Source organism: Hyaena hyaena, unplaced genomic scaffold (genome assembly GCF_003009895.1).
Source record: "Hyaena hyaena isolate Hyena2069 unplaced genomic scaffold, ASM300989v1 scaffold_98, whole genome shotgun sequence".
NCBI lineage: Eukaryota > Metazoa > Chordata > Mammalia > Carnivora > Hyaenidae > Hyaena > Hyaena hyaena.
Window position 1 is genome coordinate 640,580 of NW_024080730.1, and position 16,999 is coordinate 657,578.

General features: G+C 48.4%; 1 protein-coding gene and 1 long non-coding RNA gene across 2 annotated transcripts; both read left to right on the plus strand.

Annotated features, from left to right (window-relative positions):
• Nucleotides 1–10,133: 10,133 nt before the first annotated feature.
• On the plus strand, nt 10,134–11,471 carry LOC120233926. The gene is made up of 2 exons (XR_005528945.1): nt 10,134–10,378; nt 11,116–11,471. It is a non-coding gene; the product is annotated as an uncharacterized LOC120233926 (long non-coding RNA).
• Nucleotides 11,472–13,317: 1,846 nt separating this feature from the next.
• LOC120233937 (glutathione S-transferase P) lies at nt 13,318–16,242 on the plus strand. The gene is made up of 7 exons (XM_039235517.1): nt 13,318–13,435; nt 13,802–13,837; nt 14,119–14,225; nt 14,336–14,423; nt 14,741–14,844; nt 15,509–15,616; nt 15,785–16,242. The coding sequence occupies exons 1-7, from the start codon at nt 13,333–13,335 to the stop codon at nt 15,971–15,973; spliced, it is 735 nt and encodes a 244-aa protein (XP_039091448.1). The 5' UTR covers nt 13,318–13,332; the 3' UTR covers nt 15,974–16,242.
• Nucleotides 16,243–16,999: the final 757 nt, after the last annotated feature.

A 16,999-nucleotide genomic window follows, 5' to 3' on the forward strand; every position in this document is an offset into this window, starting at 1 on the left:
CTGTGGTGATGGAAGTCAAGGCAGTGGTTATTTACAGAGGGTGGGGACCAACTAGAAGGTGCCCCAAGGGGACTTCAAAGCTGACAGATGTGTCATGACTTGGTTTGCCAGTAGTTACATGGTAACGTACATTTATCGCAATGTATGTGTAGTACACTTAAAAATCTGTTCTCTTACTGAATATAAATCACTTCCCTTTTCTTAAAGGTACAGAAGGGTTGGTTTGTTTGTTTGTTTTTAAGGATGTGAAAATGTATTCCAATCCAAATGAACATGAATAAAAAGAAAGCCAAGGCAGGCATCTTCATATATGACTGACTTAATATGTGAAAAAATATAATTCATGAAAATCACAAAGGATAAATAAGGATGTTATAAACACATAAAATATAACACAGACAAAGATAAAAACTCTTAGCAATATAGCTTTACATGATGGCAGGGAGCATCGCAGGAGACAGACAAGCCAATAGTCATACCACATCTCTCTCCTATAAGAGAGAACAAACATGTACAAGAAATAAACACTGGGGCGCCTGGGTGGCTCAGTTGGTTAAGCGTCGGACTCCGACTCAGGTCATGATCTCACAGTTCATGGGCTTCAGCCCCGTATCAGGCTCTATGCTGACAGCTCAGAGCCTGGAGCTACTTTGGATTCTGTCTCTGTCTCTGTCTCCGTCTCTGTCTCTCTCTGCCCCTCCTCTGTTGGTGCTCTGTCTGTCTGTATTTCTCTCTCAAAAATAAATAAACATTGGGGCGCCTAGGTGGCTCAGTTGGTTAAGCGTCCGACTTCAGCTCAGGTCATGATCTCACAGTTCATGGGTTCGAGCCCCACATCGGGCTCTGTGCTGACAGCTCAGAGCCTGGAGCCTGCTTCGAATTCTGTGACTCCCTCTCTCTAACCCTCCCCTGTTCACGCTGTCTCTTTCTCTCTCTCTAAAAGAAAATAAAAACATTAAAAAAAAGAAAGAAAAAGAAATAAACACTAATGTCAAAGGGATGAACAATCATTTACACCTAACAAAAAATAAACATTTTTTTGGAGTATCTTTAAACATTTACGAAAACAAGCTATGACCTAGGCTATAAATAAAATCTCAATAAAATACAATGGATAGATATGAGACCGATTGTGTTCTTTGGCCGTAATGTAATAAAACTAGAAATAAAAACAAAGGGATGAAAGCTTCTCCCAGTTGAAATGGATAACAATGGGGCCGCCTGGGTGGCTCAGTCGGTTGAGCGTCGGACTCCACCTCAGGTCATGATCGCACAGTTTGTGGGTTCATGCCCCGCATCGGGCTCTGTGCTGACAGCCAGCTCAGAGCCTGGAGCCTGTTTCGGATTCTATGACTCCCTCTCTCTCTGACCCTCCCCTGCTCACGCTGTCTCTCTCTCTTTCTCTCTCTCTCTCGAAATAAATAAAACATTTAAACATTTTTTAAAAATTCCATATATTTAGAAACCAAATCCCTATTATTAAATAGTCCTCGAGCTGATGAAGAAACCATAAGAGTATTGAGACATATCTATATATGCATGAATAGAAACATCACATGTTCAAAGTAGTGGAACACAGCTAAGAAGTACTTTGAGGAAAATTTATAGCTTTGACTATATTTATCAGGAAATAAAAATGTCTAAAAATAAACAAGCAAATCATTGAAATCACAAAGTTGGGAGAAAAGCACAGCAAATTTTAAAAAATAATGGCAATCATAGGGCACCTGGGTGGCTCAGTCAGTTGAGTGTCCGGCTTCGGCTCAGGTCATGATCTCACCGTTTGTGGGTTCAAGCCCCTCCTGGGGCTCTGTGCTGACAGCTCAGAGCCTGGAGCCTGCTTCGGATTCTGTGTCTCCCTCTCTCCTTCTCTTGTTCGTGCTCTATCTTTCTCTCTCTCAAAAGGAATAAACATTTAAAAAAATTTTTTAAAAAGCATTCTCCTTGTCATAATTTTTAGTGACCTTTTACTTCTAACAAGAGGTGCCCCTTCCCACCAGGGGAGTGACACAGTTTCTATCTAGAATCAGCGTGTTTTAGCTGAAGAAGTGAGGTGATCTAGAGAAAATGGGTCAGTAGATGGCATCAGGGCCATGACTATAACAAGGACCATGAGGGTGGGATGGGTGTGAGAGTGTGAGCATGTGTGAGTGCGTGTGAGCGCATGTTTGCGTGCAGGGAAGGTGGGTGTGCCTGTGTTTGTGAAGACACCATTGCGTGTTTGGTATCGGGCAACAAGTGTCTACAGGTGTAAAGAATACCTCACTTACAGATTTTATTTTTCGCTGGGTGTGAGGCCTACGTAAAAAAAAAAAGAAGAAGAAAAAGAATAAATAATTAATTTTTAAGTCATCTCTGCACCCAACGTGGGGGTCGAACTCACAACCCCCGAGATCGAGTCCCATGCTCTAATGGCTGAGCCCACCAGGCACCCTGAGAACAGCTCATTTTATTTTTTTAAGTGTATTATTTTTGAGGGAGAGAGAGTGCGTTCATGCAACCAGGCGCGAGCGAGTCAGGGAGGGGCAGGGAGAGAGAGACCCAAGCGGGTTCCACCTTGTCAGAGCAGAGCACCCGATGTGGGGCTGGAACTCACCAACTCATGAGATCATGATCTGAGCCAGAATCAAGGATGCTTAACCCACTGAGCCACCCGGGAGCCCCAGGGACACCTCATTTTAAATGGAGTTGGGAGGCCACAAGGGGGCGCTCTCATGCCCTACCACTGGTCCTCAATTCCAACCCTTGAAGAAGAGAGGGGCCTTACACTTCCGGTAGGAAGAAGCTTATGCCCCAGCAGGAGGAAGCAAGGTTTTCTCCTCAACCAGCAACAGCCCAGCCAACGAGAAACTGCCACCACTCTGAACTCTCCTTACCTCCCACAGACTTTCCTCCAAAGCAGCCCCTCCCAACCCCTTCCTTTTTCTCTGTAAAGTAGCGTTCCTCTCCTTTGTTCCCCGTTTTTACCTGTGGTTTTACAATAGTTTGCTTGTCCCAAATTGCAATTCTTTGCTATTCCTGAATAAATCCATTTTAATGGGAAAATAACTGTCTTATTTAAAAAAAATTTTTTTAATATTTATTTTTGAGAGAGAAAGTGAGCGAGAGAGAGAGGGGGCATGAGTGGGGGAAGGGCAGAGAGAGCAGGAGACGCAGAATCGAAGCAGGGATCCGGGATCCGAGCTGTCAGCACAGAGCCTGACCCGGAGCTCAAACTCATGAACTGTGAGATCATGACCGGAGCTGAAGTAAGATGCTTAACCGACTGAGCCACCCAAGTGCTCCCTGGCTGTCTTATTTTTAAGGTAGATGTTACTTGGTGATCAGAGGTGGGATCCAGAGAAGACCCTCAATAGCCCTGAGGCTAGTGAGCAAACGGGGCCCTGTGGAGGGCCCATTTTGCTCCCTGCTCTGTCATCCGGCCCTGGAGATCGAGGGTAAGCCTCCCCTGGATCCAAACGCCACTCCCTTTGCACTTTGAGCTCCAGGCTTGATTCAGCGTCCTTTTAAAGGCTTCTTCTATCTGGTGAGAACTCATTTTCTGACCCTCCGGTGTTGAATAAGGGGATCTCTGCCCTCTAAACTCTTTCAAGAGAGCCCTCCTGTTTGGATCTGGCCGGCTTTCTGTTTAAAAAACCGTGGTCCCTCTTACCGTGCATTTTCAACTATATGGACCAACATAGCTAAAGTTAATTTAGAACTTCAGTGGCCATTATGGGAAGCTTTCAATCTCCCAAAATTGTTTTTTTTCTCAAAACTAAATTAGAAAGCTACAGCTCCAAAATTAAACAAACTGAATGGGATGGCTTTTTAAATTGGTACCTTGAAGCTTCCAAACGTTTGCCGGATTCTAAAATTGCCTCTTTGCAAAATACTATTTCTAAATTAACTGACGTGAGCAAACAATTGAAGGAAGTCAGGTGGCTTCTGAGGTTGTTGTTGTTATTTTTTTCCTCTTCCCCGTCTCCTTTGTCTCTGGAGACAGGACAGCCACCTTGTGCTGAGGCCCCACCTAGGGGTCCATTCCTCTATCTCCTCTGCACCACTTCCCTGATTCTAATCTTTTCACTAAACTTCCATTTTCCTCTGAACCACTCCCCACTCTCTCTCTTGAACCTATTAAAACCTGTCCTTTTAAAGCTTGTTTGTTTGTTTAGAGAGTGAATGAAAGAGCATGCCTGTGAGTGGGAGGGGTAGAGAGAGGGGAGGTGGAGAGAGAGAATCCCAAGCAGGCTTCACTCTGTCAGTGCAGAGCCCAACGTGGGGCTCAGTCTCATGAACCATGAGATCATGACCTGAGCCAAAATCAAGAGTTGGGTCATTAACCAACTGAGCCACCAGGCACCCCAAAACCTGTCCGCTTAAAGTTAAGTCTTCCAAGGATCCAAATAAACCTCAAATTTCTTATTTTCCCTGGACTAAAGCTGAATTGCAAGCCATAGTTAAAGAGTTTCCCCAAGTAAAAGCAGAAGAGGAAAGAAAGCTTCCAAATTCATTCTACAAGGCCAGCATTACCCTGATACCAAAACCAAATAAAGACCCTACAAAATGAAAACAGCAGGCCAATATCTCTGATGAATGTAGATGCAAAAATCCATAACAACATATTAGCAAACTGAATCCAGCAACATATTTTAAGGAAATTATTTAGCATGATCAAGTGAGATTTATTCTTGGGATGCAGGTGGTTCAATATTCACAATCAACATGGTCCATCACATCAACCAGAGAAAGGATAAAAACCAATGACCATTTCAATGGATGCAGAAAAAGCATTTGACAAAGCACAACATCAATTTATGATAAAAACCCTCATCGAAGTAGATTTAGAGGGAACGTGCCTCAGCATAATAAGGGCCATATGTGAAAAACCCACAGCTCTCGTACTCAATGGTGACAAACTGAGAGATTTTCCCCTAAGATCAGGAAGAAGACAAGGATGTTCACTCTCCCCATGTTTACTCAAGATAGTACTGGAAGTTCTAGTCATAGCAACCAGACAAGAAAAAGAAATCAAAGGCATCCACATTGACAATGAAGAATAAAATGTTCACTATTAGCAGATGCTATGATACTATACATAGGAAACCCTAAAATCTCCACCAAAACCTAGTAGAACTGATAAATGAATTCAGTAAAGTTTCAGGATTCAAAATCAACACCGAAACCCATTGCATTTCTCTACACCGATATGAAGTAACAGAAAGAGCAATTAAGAAAACAATCCAGGGGCACCTGGCTGACTCAGTTGATTAAGAGTCCAACTTTGGCACAAGTCACGATCTCACGATTCATGGGTTGGAGCTCCGCATCAGGCTCTGTGGTGACAGCTCAGGGCCTGGAGCCGGCTTCAGATTCTGTGTCTTCCTCTCTCTCTGCCCCTCCCATCCCCACTCATACTCTGTCTCTCTCTCTCAAAAACAAATAAAACATAAAAAAGGAAAACAATCCAAAAAATAAGAAAAGAAAAGAAAACAATCTCATTTACAATCACACCAAAAATAATTAAAATACCTAGAAATAAACATAACCAAGGAGGTGAAGACCTGCACAACAAAAACTATTAAACACTGATGGAAAGAAATTGAAGAAGACACAAATAAATGCAAAGATATACCATGTTCATGAATTGGAAGACTGAAATATTGTTAAAATGTCCACACCACCCAAAGCAATGTACAGATTTAATGCAATCTCTATCAGAACACCAACAGCACATTTCACAGAACTAGGATAATCTTAAAATTTGTATGGAACCACAAAAGACACTTAATAGCCAAAGCAATCTGGAAAAAGAAGACTAAAACTGGAGGTATCACAATTCCATATTTCAAGATATATTACAAAGCTGTGGTAATCAACACAGTGTGGTACTGCCACAAAAATAGATGCATCTGTTAATAAAACAGAATAGAGAGCCCAGAAATAAACCCGCAGTTATATGGTCAGTTAATTTTTGACAAAGAATATGACAATGGGAAAAGACAGTCTTTAAAAACATGGTGTTGGGAAAACTGGACAGCAACGTGCAAAAGACTGAAACTGGACCATTTTCTTACACCATATACAAAAATAAACTCAAAATGGATTAAAGGCCTAAATGTGAGACCTGAAACCATAAAATCTCTAGAAGAACAGAGGTAGGAATCTCTTTAACATCAGCCATAGGAACATTTTTCTAGATATATTTCCTTTGGCAAGGAAAATAAAAGCAAAATTAAACTATCAGGACTACACCAAAATAAAAAGTTTTTTTTTCCACAGTAAAAGAATCCATCAACAAAACAAAAAAGACAATCCACTGAATGGCAGAAGATACTCACAAATGATACACCCGATAAGGGGTTAATATCCAAAATACATAAAGAACTTATACAACTCAATATCAAGAAAGGCAAATAATCCAATTAAAAATGGGTAGAAGGCACAAGTAGATATTTTTTCCAAAGAAGACATACACATGTATAACAGACACATGAAAAGATTCTCAACGTCACTCGTCATCAGGGAAACGCAAATCAAAACACAGTGATATATTGACTCACACCTGTCAGAATGGCTAAAATAAAAAACACAAGAAACAACAAATGTTGGCGAGGATATGGAGAAAAAGAAACACTTGTGCACTGTTGGTGGGAATGCAAATTGGTGCAGCCACTGTGGAAAACAGTATGAAGTTTCCTCAAATAACTAAAAATAGAATTACCATATGATCCAGTAATTCTACTACTGGGTATTTACCCAAAGAAAGCGGAAACACTACTTTGAAAAGATATATGCACCCCTGCGTTATTGCAGCGTTGTTTACAATAGCCAAGACATGGAAGCAGCCCCAGTCTTGTCCATTGATAGGTGAATGGATAAAGAAAATGTGAGAATAAAGAAAAAAACCACATCCCATGGAATCTATTACTTGGCGTAAAAAAAAGGAGGAAATCTTGCCATTTGCAACATGGATGGATCTAGAGGATGTAGTGTTAAGTGAGATAAGTCAGAGAAAGACAGATGCCATATGATTTCACCCAAATGCAGAATTTAAGAAACAAAACAAATGAGTGGCATGTGGGTGGCTCAGTTGATTAAGTGTCAGACTCTTGATTTTGACTCAGGTCATGATCTCACCATGAGAGTGAGCCCCAAGTTGGGCTCTGTGCCGGGCATGGACCCTGCTTAAGATTCTCTCCCTCTCTTTCTTTTGGTCTCTCCCCCACTCGTATGCACTCTCTCTCTCTCGAAAAAAAAAAAAACAAGAAAAAGAAAAAGAAAACAAGACAAAACAAAAACAAACAAACAAAAAAACCCCAAAACCCCAAATGAACAAAGAAAAAAGTGACCAAAAACTGGACTTAATTACAGACAATAAACTGATGGTTGCCAGAGGGATGGGGGATATAGGTGAAAGAGGTTAAGAACACGTTTATCATGATGGGCACTGAGTCATTTAGAGAAGGGTTGAATCATTATATTGTACACCTGAAACTACCACTGCACTGTATGTTAATTATACTTGAATAAAGAAATAAATACATACAATTAAAAAAAAAATTCCCTGGCAGCACCTGGGTGGCTCAGTTGGTTAAACGTCCAATTTCGGCTCTGGTCATGATCCCGTGGTTCATGAGTTCCAGCCCCACGTCGGGCTCTGTGCTGACAGCTAGCTCAGAGCCTGGAGACTGCTTCAGAACTTGCCCAATGGGAATCCTAAAAGGGATCTAGAGAAACAGACCCCTAACTTTTGGCAAGTTGCTCGAACACTTGCTGGAAATTTCCACCAAGCAATTATAGTAGCTCTTCCTAAGCCTGTAGACCAGAACAAAATTCAGACTTGCACGCAAAAATCTGATAAACCTGTTCACAACTATTACAATCAACTGCAGATTTTAAAAAAATTTTGTATTCTTTTAAAATTTATTTATTTATTATTTTTTATTCTTTTTTTTAAAACATTTTATTTATTTCTGAGAGAGAGAGACAGCATGAGCAGAGGAGGGTCAGAGAGAGAGGGAGACACAGAATCTGAAACAGGCTCCAGGCTCTGAGCTAGCTGTCAGCACAGAGCCCGACACGGGGCTCGAACCCACGAACCGTGAGATCATGGCCTGAACTGAAGTCGGCCGCCCAACTGACTGAGCCACCCAGGCACCCCTAAGATTTATTTTTAAGAGAGAATGAGAGATTGCAAGCCGAGAGGGGGCAGAGAGAGGGGGAGACACAGAATCACGAGCAGGCTCCATGCTACTAGCTCAGAGCCCAAGTTGGGGCTCCATCTCATAAATCTCAAGATAATGACCGGAGCCCAAATCAAGAGTAGGACACTTAACTGACTGAGCCACTCAGGTGCCCCTGACCCTTCAACATCATCTACTTGCTCCATCGCTGATGGCATTGGAGCTGAGTCCAAGGACACTAATCAGGTCACCACCCTCCTTATGAGTCAAGTCTTCAGCTCATGTTGGCTGAATCCGCAGTGCATCTCCCATTAAGATTCAAATAGATCCTTTAACTCTTCCCTCAGAATGAATTAATCCTATACTCTCCCCCCCACCCAAAAAAATCCTTCAAGGCATCAGGTCCATCATAAAATATTATAAGGCTTGGGGTCTCACTATCCTCTGCACTGGTCCCTGTTTTACCGGAGAAAAGACCCCAGTGGTCAAGGATGGAAGTTTGTCTAAGATCTCTGGGCCACAAACAATAACCTTGTCCCTCGGCACGCTGCTGTTTCTAATCCCCATACGTTAGTGGCCTCCATCTTCACTGAAAGCAAATTATACATTGTGATCAATTATGTAGCACCTTCTTTAGAGCCTCTGTGGGTAAGGCCAGCCAATCTCTATTCGCCTTCATTTGGGACGGAGAACAGCATACCTGGACAGGATTGCCTCAGGGTTTCACAGAATGTCCATACTTTACACAAAAGTTAAAGGCTGATGTGGGTGATAGAAAGTTTTCTTCTCTCTCTCTCTCTCTCAAATTAAAAAAAGAAAAGAAAGGAGCACCTGGGTGGCTCTGTTGGTTGAGCGTCTGACTCTAGATTTCAGCTCAGGTCATGATCCCAGGGCTGTGGGATGGGGCCACACTGAGCATAGAGCTGCTTGAGATTCTCTCTCTCTCCCTCTGCCTCTCCCTTGCTTGTGCTCTCGCTCTCTCTCTAATTAAAAAAAAAAAAGTTTTCTGTACACTCTACTTTGTTACCGTACGTACATAATTTACTTCTGTGCTTTCCTCAAAACTCTTCAAAGAAAGACAGCACCCACTTGTTAAAACTTTAAGCCAAAAGGGATGGGAATTCTCTCTCTAAAAAAATTGCAGTTTGCTCAAGACCAGTTTCAATATTTAGGGCACCTGATCTTGGAACAGGGCCTACATTGAGATCTAGAGAGGCTTCATGGCATCCTCAACTTAGTAAGTTTCCTGGCCTACCAGACTCAGCTCCCTGGAGGCCAAAGGAAACCATCTTGCTGATATTTCTACCAAAAACACTCGAAGAAACCAACGCCAAACCCCTGTCATGGTCCAAAGGGAAGTTCTCCCAAATGATAATCTAGAAAAATTTGACAAGAGATGTCCAAGAATTGGCCTGGAGAGGGGAAAACTATATTGGAAATCTAATCGTTGTTGGGTTGGTAAAAAGAGAGGACTGTAGCTTGAGCCAAATACAATCTAGTCCTGCCAGACTCTAGAATTCCCATTACTGACCGCTGTACATACTCTAAATCGTCGGTCTACTGATAAAACAATACCCTGTGTGAACCAACACTGGTAGGGAAATATGAATAAGGCCATCAAAAAAAATGCTCACCCTGCTTGTCACACCTCGCACCTTCCAAAATACAGTCCTGGGTGCACCTCTGGGCATTTAAAATTGCCCAATGGACCGTTCAAGGTTTGGCAAGTGGATTTTATTTAGAATGCCCCATCTCATGGATATAAATATGTTTTGGTTATGGTTTGCATGTTTCCTCACGGGACTGAAGCTTTCCTTGTAGATAGGCTATGGTCTCTTTTGTGGCCAAAATCCCCTTAAAAAGGTTTTTCCTACCTGGGGAACCCCTCCCGTGTTTTACAATGTGCAGGAACTTGTTTCACTGGTCAGGTGCTCTGGGACAGTTGTGCTGGTCAGGTGCTTCTACACCTTCCCGGGCACATCAACCTGAGCCCTCAGGGCTAATCAACACACTAACACGTCAGTAAGACTCAGCTGGCAACGTTTGTAAAGATGCCTCAAATACCTTAGCCCAAAGCATGGCCCTTCTAAATCTCAGATCTGCCCCCGCTGGAATTCAGGGACTTGGACTTGCACACGGAATGGTGGCCTGAAGGCAGAGATTTCTAATAATTGAAGCAGACGATATCCGATGGGGACAGCTTTCCCAAGGTGAGTGGGAGGGCCTGTGTGCCCCGGTCTCACTGCTGTTTCTTACTGTGCTTTCTCCAGACAGACAACGCTCTCATCCGCATTTCCCAATCTACTGCAAAAAGGGGAAACCTCTCCGATAGTCGGATTTGTCCCCAGAAACCTCCACCTGTTTATGATGATAGTGATCCCTTAATTCACTCTCTAAGGGATGTCGCCAGAATCCCAAGTGCCACTGTGTGCCTAGATTGTTTCTCAGGTCCCTTTTATAGGGTTAGAGTTCTGACACCATCCCTTGCTTCAATGTAACCCATTCCTGGGATGGGAAAACAAGATCTCTCAAATATATATAAATATAAATAATATCTATCAATTGATCGAGCCATCTATCCATCTCTATAGCTATTGTGGGGCCGACAGTATAAATAGGGTCGTTTGTCAGTTTAGGGACACATGCATACATCTGGGTACTCTTTCAATGTGTAATAATACAGCGTCTAGATGTTGGCTGAATGGTGCTATGTCTGTATACAGGTTGAGGGGTCCATAGATGGTACTTATGAGGCAGCCTTATGCATACCCCCCTGGCTACTCCTCTAAAGGTGGGGTTTTTGACAATGAAGCCGAGCCTGGGGCCACTCACTGTATTGACAGCTGGAAGATAAAGGGCAAGGTGCTCTTGCTGTGTTTACCATTCCAGTTTCCTTTCGTAACAAACTAGAACCCCCTCCTCGGTCTGTGCCATTTCTTCTCCACAGCTGCCTCGATCAGGAGCTCCCAGGAGACGGACAGGATTCTGAGTTTGCCGCAGGAAGAACTTCCCTCCCCAGGGCTGGAGAAAGTGCCAGTGAACACATGATGAGAAATCTCTCCCTAACATCAAGAGAACAGGCCAATTCCACAGTCAACAGAGGAGCCGAGCTTCAGGATAAGTTGTCCAAGGTAGTTCGAGACAATTGCATAGCCCTTGATTATCTACTTGCTGAACAATGAAGCATCTGTGTGACAGGAAACATCGCCTACCTGCTGCAGGTAGATACACGCCTCAGGGGAGGTACAAAGCCGATTACACAGAATGAGAGGAAAAAACACTCTGGCTACAGCAAATTCCACCCGATTCTCCGTGGTCCTTTTTTTGTTGACTACCTTTGGTGAAGTTTGGGGTGATGGTGGGGTGATCTGGAGCCGAGGGCCAAGAAAGAATTCTTGGAGACATCTTTAGTGCAAAAAGGTGATTTTATTAAAGCACCGGGATAGGACCCGTGGGCAGGAAGAGCTGTGCTGGGGTAACTCCTTATATACCCTCAGGTTGGGAGGGGGTCAGGGATAGAGTAAGTAAGGAATTTTGGAAGCAAGGTTTCCAGGACCTTGAAGGGCTCGCTGTTGCTAGGGAAACGCCGTTTATTACCATTTGATAAAACCTCAGTCATGAGACCCTTTAGATATATATGGGGGGAGCATAAGCTTGGGGTGTGATCGCCAGCATATATCTTGGGGCGGCTGAGATAAAGAAGTTGACTTCTAGGATTCTGGAGGTTCAGATAATGTTAAGGTAGGGTTTTCATTTGTCCGCAGTGAAGTGTTGCCATTGAGGCAGCTGAGCTCCTAGAGGGAGGTCACTCTGCCCATTTCAAGGGCTTGTTAATGGGCTGTAGGCAGTAAGGGAATTTAATTTCTCATTTGCCTTAGTCTCCCACATCATCATGGCAAGGACTTAAACTCCTTTCCTTTGTTCTTGGGTAGCCAGGAGTGTCCAAGGAATATCACACATATTCCACCGATGTGTGTGTGTGTGTGTGTGTGTGTGTGTGTGTGTGTACTTGTATTTTGCCCCCAGATTGCCCCAAGCTCCCTCATCACCTTCAGGCCTAGAGGCACAGCTCAGAACCATCATACAGTTAAGAACTGTCATGTTGCCTTTAAGTATATTTTATGTTTCATATCATTATTTGGAAGCTTTGTAGCTGTTCCCTGTCAAATCACCGGAGAAACGATGTACCAAATAAGATGATGCTATTCAATGCTTTGAGATGATCTCCAACCTGAAGGATTTTGAGAAGATACAGATTTCACACAGGAAATGCCTGAGTCCTCCCTCCTACTCCTCCTTGCTAACGTAGCTTCAGGTTTTCCCATCCCTGTACTTTGCTTCCAATGCGGGATCTGACACCCAGGAAACGGAAAGGTCCTTCCTGGCAGGAAGGGACCAAAAAACCCACTGAATTTGGAAAACTCAATTTGGATCATGGATCCATGGATCATGGATGCTTTTTTTTGAGGGGGGGGGCGTAGTGGGAAGAGAAGAGTTTTATCAGAATGGGGACATGTGAAACTGAATAAAGAAAACCTCATTTAAAATAGGGAGAGGGGACTGCACTCCTCAGCTGTAAACGCCACAGGAAGACAGACTCCTTTTTAACTATCCCACTAGGAGGAAAATAACCATTTTCTCTCCCCCATAGCCCAGCCCATGAAAACCATCCCCACTTCCCTTCTTCCAATAGACTTTTCTTTCAAAGCAGCCCTTGCCGGCTCCCTCCTTCTTCTCTCAGAAGAAGAGTTCCTGTCCTTTGTTTCGTGGACTTGCCTGTGGTTTCTCCGTAGCTCGCTTGTCCCAAATAATACTTCTCCGCTATTCCCCAATAAACCCACTTTACTGGCAAAATAACTGCCTGTTTTATTTTTACGGTGGACAAAGGGTTCGTGCCTCTGAGGTCTGTGAGCCAGGCAGGTGAAGCAGCTGCGGTGGGCGAACCCCAAGGGCTCTGGAAGGTTCGCCGCTGGTGCGCTGGCTCTGGCCAGGCCGGTGTGGCGCGCAGACCTGGGGCCACGCGTAGGGCGCGGCGCGCGGGCAGGGGGAGCCTCCCGCGGGCGCGCCGGCGGCCTGGGGCCACCGGCGGCTCGGGCGCGCAGGGGGGCAGCCAGCGGGGCTTCCGGGGCGCCGTGAGTCAGCACTGGGGTGGAGCGGGACGGGGATGGGCGGGACAAGCCTTATAAGGCTGGAGGCCGGACAGGGTGTGAGCTTCGTCGCCTGCGCCGCCACCGCCGCCCGCGCCGCCGCTGCTCGCGCTGTAACCAGTGAGTCCCGCCGCCCGGGCCTCCCGGGGGGCTGCCAGGGGCCTCGCATTGCTCCCGGCTGGAGGCCGGACCCCGGCTTCGGGCCAGAGTTCCTGGAAGGCTCTGCCCCCCCACCCCCAGCCCGATTCCCTACCCCAGCTCCGGGAAGGGGATCCAGGAGACCCACGACGCCTGCAGCGCGCGGTTGGGGCTCTCGGGGGGCGGGGTGGGGGTGGGGCGGCGCCTCCCGCGCAGGGACCTGCTCCTACGGGCCCCCTCGAGGGCCCAGGGCCGGCCAGGGGACCCCAGGGAGGACGGACTGGTGCTCTCTCCCTTCCGTAATACCCTTCTCCCAGACTCTAACAGACTTCTCTCCATCCGCTCCAGTGCCGCCCTACACCATTGTCTACTTTCCCGTTCGAGGTAGGCGCCGCGTGACTGGCAGCAGGGGGAGGCAGAGGTCGGGGCTGCAGATCCCCGCTCCCCCCCCCCCGCCCCTCCATCACGTGGGTCCTGGCTGGGGCCTCCTACCCTGCTCCCCTGCGCTCCCTGGGCTGGAATATCCAATCTCTTCACCGTGGCCCGTCCCCTCCCTAGTGTCCAGTGAGGTCGTCGTCGGAGTCCCTGCCCCCACGCCCCCTCCCCAGCGTGCTTTGAGTCTGGGGTCTGTGCGCATCCCACCACCCTGGTCTCCCCTCCCCCAGGGCGCTGCGAGGCCATGCGCATGCTGCTGGCCGACCAGGGCCAGAGCTGGAAGGAAGAGGTGGTGACCAAGGACGCCTGGCTGCAGGGCCCACTCAAGGCCTCCTGTGTGAGCGGCTCCGGTGCCCAGAGGGGGGGTCGGGGGCTGGGCAGCGCGGGGGGAGGGGGGGCAGCCCAGCTCAGCGTCTCTGACAGAGCTGTCCCCCCCACCCCCCGCAGCTGTACGGGCAGCTCCCCAAGTTCCAGGACGGAGACCTCACTCTGTACCAGTCCAATGCCATCCTGCGACACCTGGGCCGCACCTTTGGTGAGTCGCAAAGCCGCAGGTGGCCCAGGGCAGAGGCGGGCAGGCATCAGCCCGCGTTCGGCACGCCCGCTTGTTGCCCACCCTTTGAACCTCTTCCGTACGAAGCAGGCTGCCTGGCGACCGCTGGGGAACGGAGGAAACAGGCAGGAGGAGGTCACCTTGCTCACAGACAGGCGTGGGTTTGCCTGCAGCTCTCGCCTCCTGCTGAGTCCTGAGCGCCTACTGTGCGTCAGGACCCTCCTCCCTTCTCCCCTCTGTGCCCACGTCGCCTGTCATGTCAGACCCCCAGTCATGCCGTGTGCGGACTCTCTCCCCAGGGCTGTACGGGAAGGACCAGCGGGAGGCAGCCCTGGTGGACGTGGTGAATGACGGGGTGGAGGATCTTCGCTGCAAATATGCCACCCTCATCTACACCAACTATGTGAGCCCGGGCGCCAGGGGTGGGCACGGCCGGGAACAAAGAAAGACTTGCCTCCGTCCAGGCCGGGCTTCTTCGTGGAGGGGGAGGGGGAGGGTCTGTAGCCAGCCTCCCGAAGTGGGCGCTGGCCCTTGGAGGTGCAAAAATTCCAGGTGCAGGAAGTGTGCTGACACGGGCACATCTGGGGGGGGACCAGGGGCCAATTTAGCAGGGACGAGCCGTGTGTGTGCCCGTGGGAGAGGGAGAGGGAGTGGCCGGCGTTGAAACCGGAAGAGCAGCGGCCCCGGATCCGGAGGGCTTGAACTGGATGGCTGGACACTCCCCTGATGGCAGTGGGGAGCCATCGAGGCATCTAAGCAGGGCCGTGTACGAATGTGAGATCTAGAAGGATCTTCCAAGACTTTTGGAGTAGATCGGTGGGGGACCACGGCACAGGCGGAGAGGTGGGGGTGGGGTAAAGAAGACTCCATGGCTGAACTGGACAGGATGTGGTGTGGCTCTGGGGATGGGAAGGGGGCAGGGGAGCCCCGGGGCTCCGGCCTGGGTGGATGGGGAGTCACTGAAATAGGGCAAAAAGAAGGGGGTCGTCTCCGGGCTGAGACAGGGGCTGGGGTGGGCCACGGTGGGAGGGTCAGGAGGGTAACGTGCGATGGTGTCTTTCTGGCAGGAGGGAGGCAAGCAGGAATATGTGAAGGCGCTGCCGGAGCAGCTGAAGCCTTTTGAGACCCTGCTGTCCCAGAACGCGGGGGGCCAGGCATTCATCATTGGTGACCAGGTGAGCGTCTGGCTCTGTGCTGCCCCTCCGCCCCACCCCCCTCTTGCAGATGGGAAACGGGTGCAGAGAGAACACAGGAGCCTGTTGCTCAGAACGGGCCAGACTGAGGGAACGGCTCAGGCTTCCAGGCTCCCAGCTCCTGAGCCCCTTCACGCCCCTGCCCTGCAGATCTCCTTCGCGGACTACAACCTGCTGGACTTGCTGCTGAATCACCAGGTCCTGGCTCCCGGCTGCCTGGACTCCTTCCCTCTGCTCTCGGCCTACGTGGCGCGCCTCAGCGCCCGGCCCAAGCTCAAGGCCTTCCTGGCCTCCCCGGAGCACGTGAACCGCCCCATCAATGGCAATGGGAAGCAGTGAGAGCTTGCAGCACCCTTGGCAGGAGGTGGGGGCTGCCTGCCTCCCTTTCCCCGGGACCAATAAAATTTCTAAGCGAGAGGCAGTGCTGTGAGCATCGAGTTTCCTGGGGAGGGGCCCTCAGAGCCTCAACAGTCAGGGGTGAGGGAGGGGTGGGGCAGCCCCCGAGGATGCTTGAGTCCGAAAACACATGGATATGTCATCTTAGAGCCTTCAACCCAGTTTGCTGAGCTTCAGGAACAAGAATAAAGAGACTGAAAAAATAAAAAACACTAAGAGAAATTAAGTACGGTTTCTGCCGCGGGGATGCCCACGGTCTAGAGGGAGAGGAGAGGCTCACTTATATAAAATGCTTTCTGGTTGCCACGGGGCTTCCGTCCAGGACAGCGGAGCCCAGAAGCCCAGGGGCCCCGGTGAGGGGGCTGCGGGGAGGAGCTGAGTAGCTGAGGGCACAGCCCAGGCAGGTGGGGGGACAGTCGCTTCTGTGCCGGTGGGGCCCTGCTGGCTCTCCCTGCATCCTGGGCGCAGAAGCAACCCTGGGCGATCTGGATGGTTCTCCCCTGCCTTCTCTCACCATCCACGTTCCCCAGGCTCAGCCTGGGAGAGCTGGCGGTGCTGTGTGCCCAGTGGGGAGAAGAAACTGTCACGAGTTTTCAGTGACTTGCTGGTGTGTGAACTGAGGCACTAGACTATTCATCGTATTGCCTGTGATCACGACGGGTTGAAAACAATAAGCGTCCAGGAGACCGGCTGCATCAGTTGCACACACACGAGACATTAGACTATTGGCCAGACCAAGGAGGCCTGGCCCAGGCTTCTTTGGCTCACGGTGGGCTGGGGTGACTGAGTACAGACAGCAGTCACCCAGGACATGGGAAAATGACCCTTGCCACGGGGAGGGGTCCTACGATGCATTCTGGTCAGTGGTGGGCTGGGTGCTGGGTGCAGGCTGGGGAATCACTCCCGGGCAGCCACTGCCAGTGCTAGACCCCGGCGCTGCCCTCCCCTGCCTCTGGGACGGCGATGGTG

Coding starts and splice junctions, on each gene's coding strand:
- LOC120233937 (XM_039235517.1), top strand. CDS start 13,333: ATGGGCGGGACAAGCCTTATAAGGCTGGAGGCCGGACAGGGTGTGAGC. Junction 14,226..14,335: donor GCCCACTCAAGGCCTCCTGT/GTGAGCGGCTCC, acceptor CACCCCCCGCAG/CTGTACGGGCAGCTCCCCAA. Junction 15,617..15,784: donor CATTCATCATTGGTGACCAG/GTGAGCGTCTGG, acceptor CCTGCCCTGCAG/ATCTCCTTCGCGGACTACAA.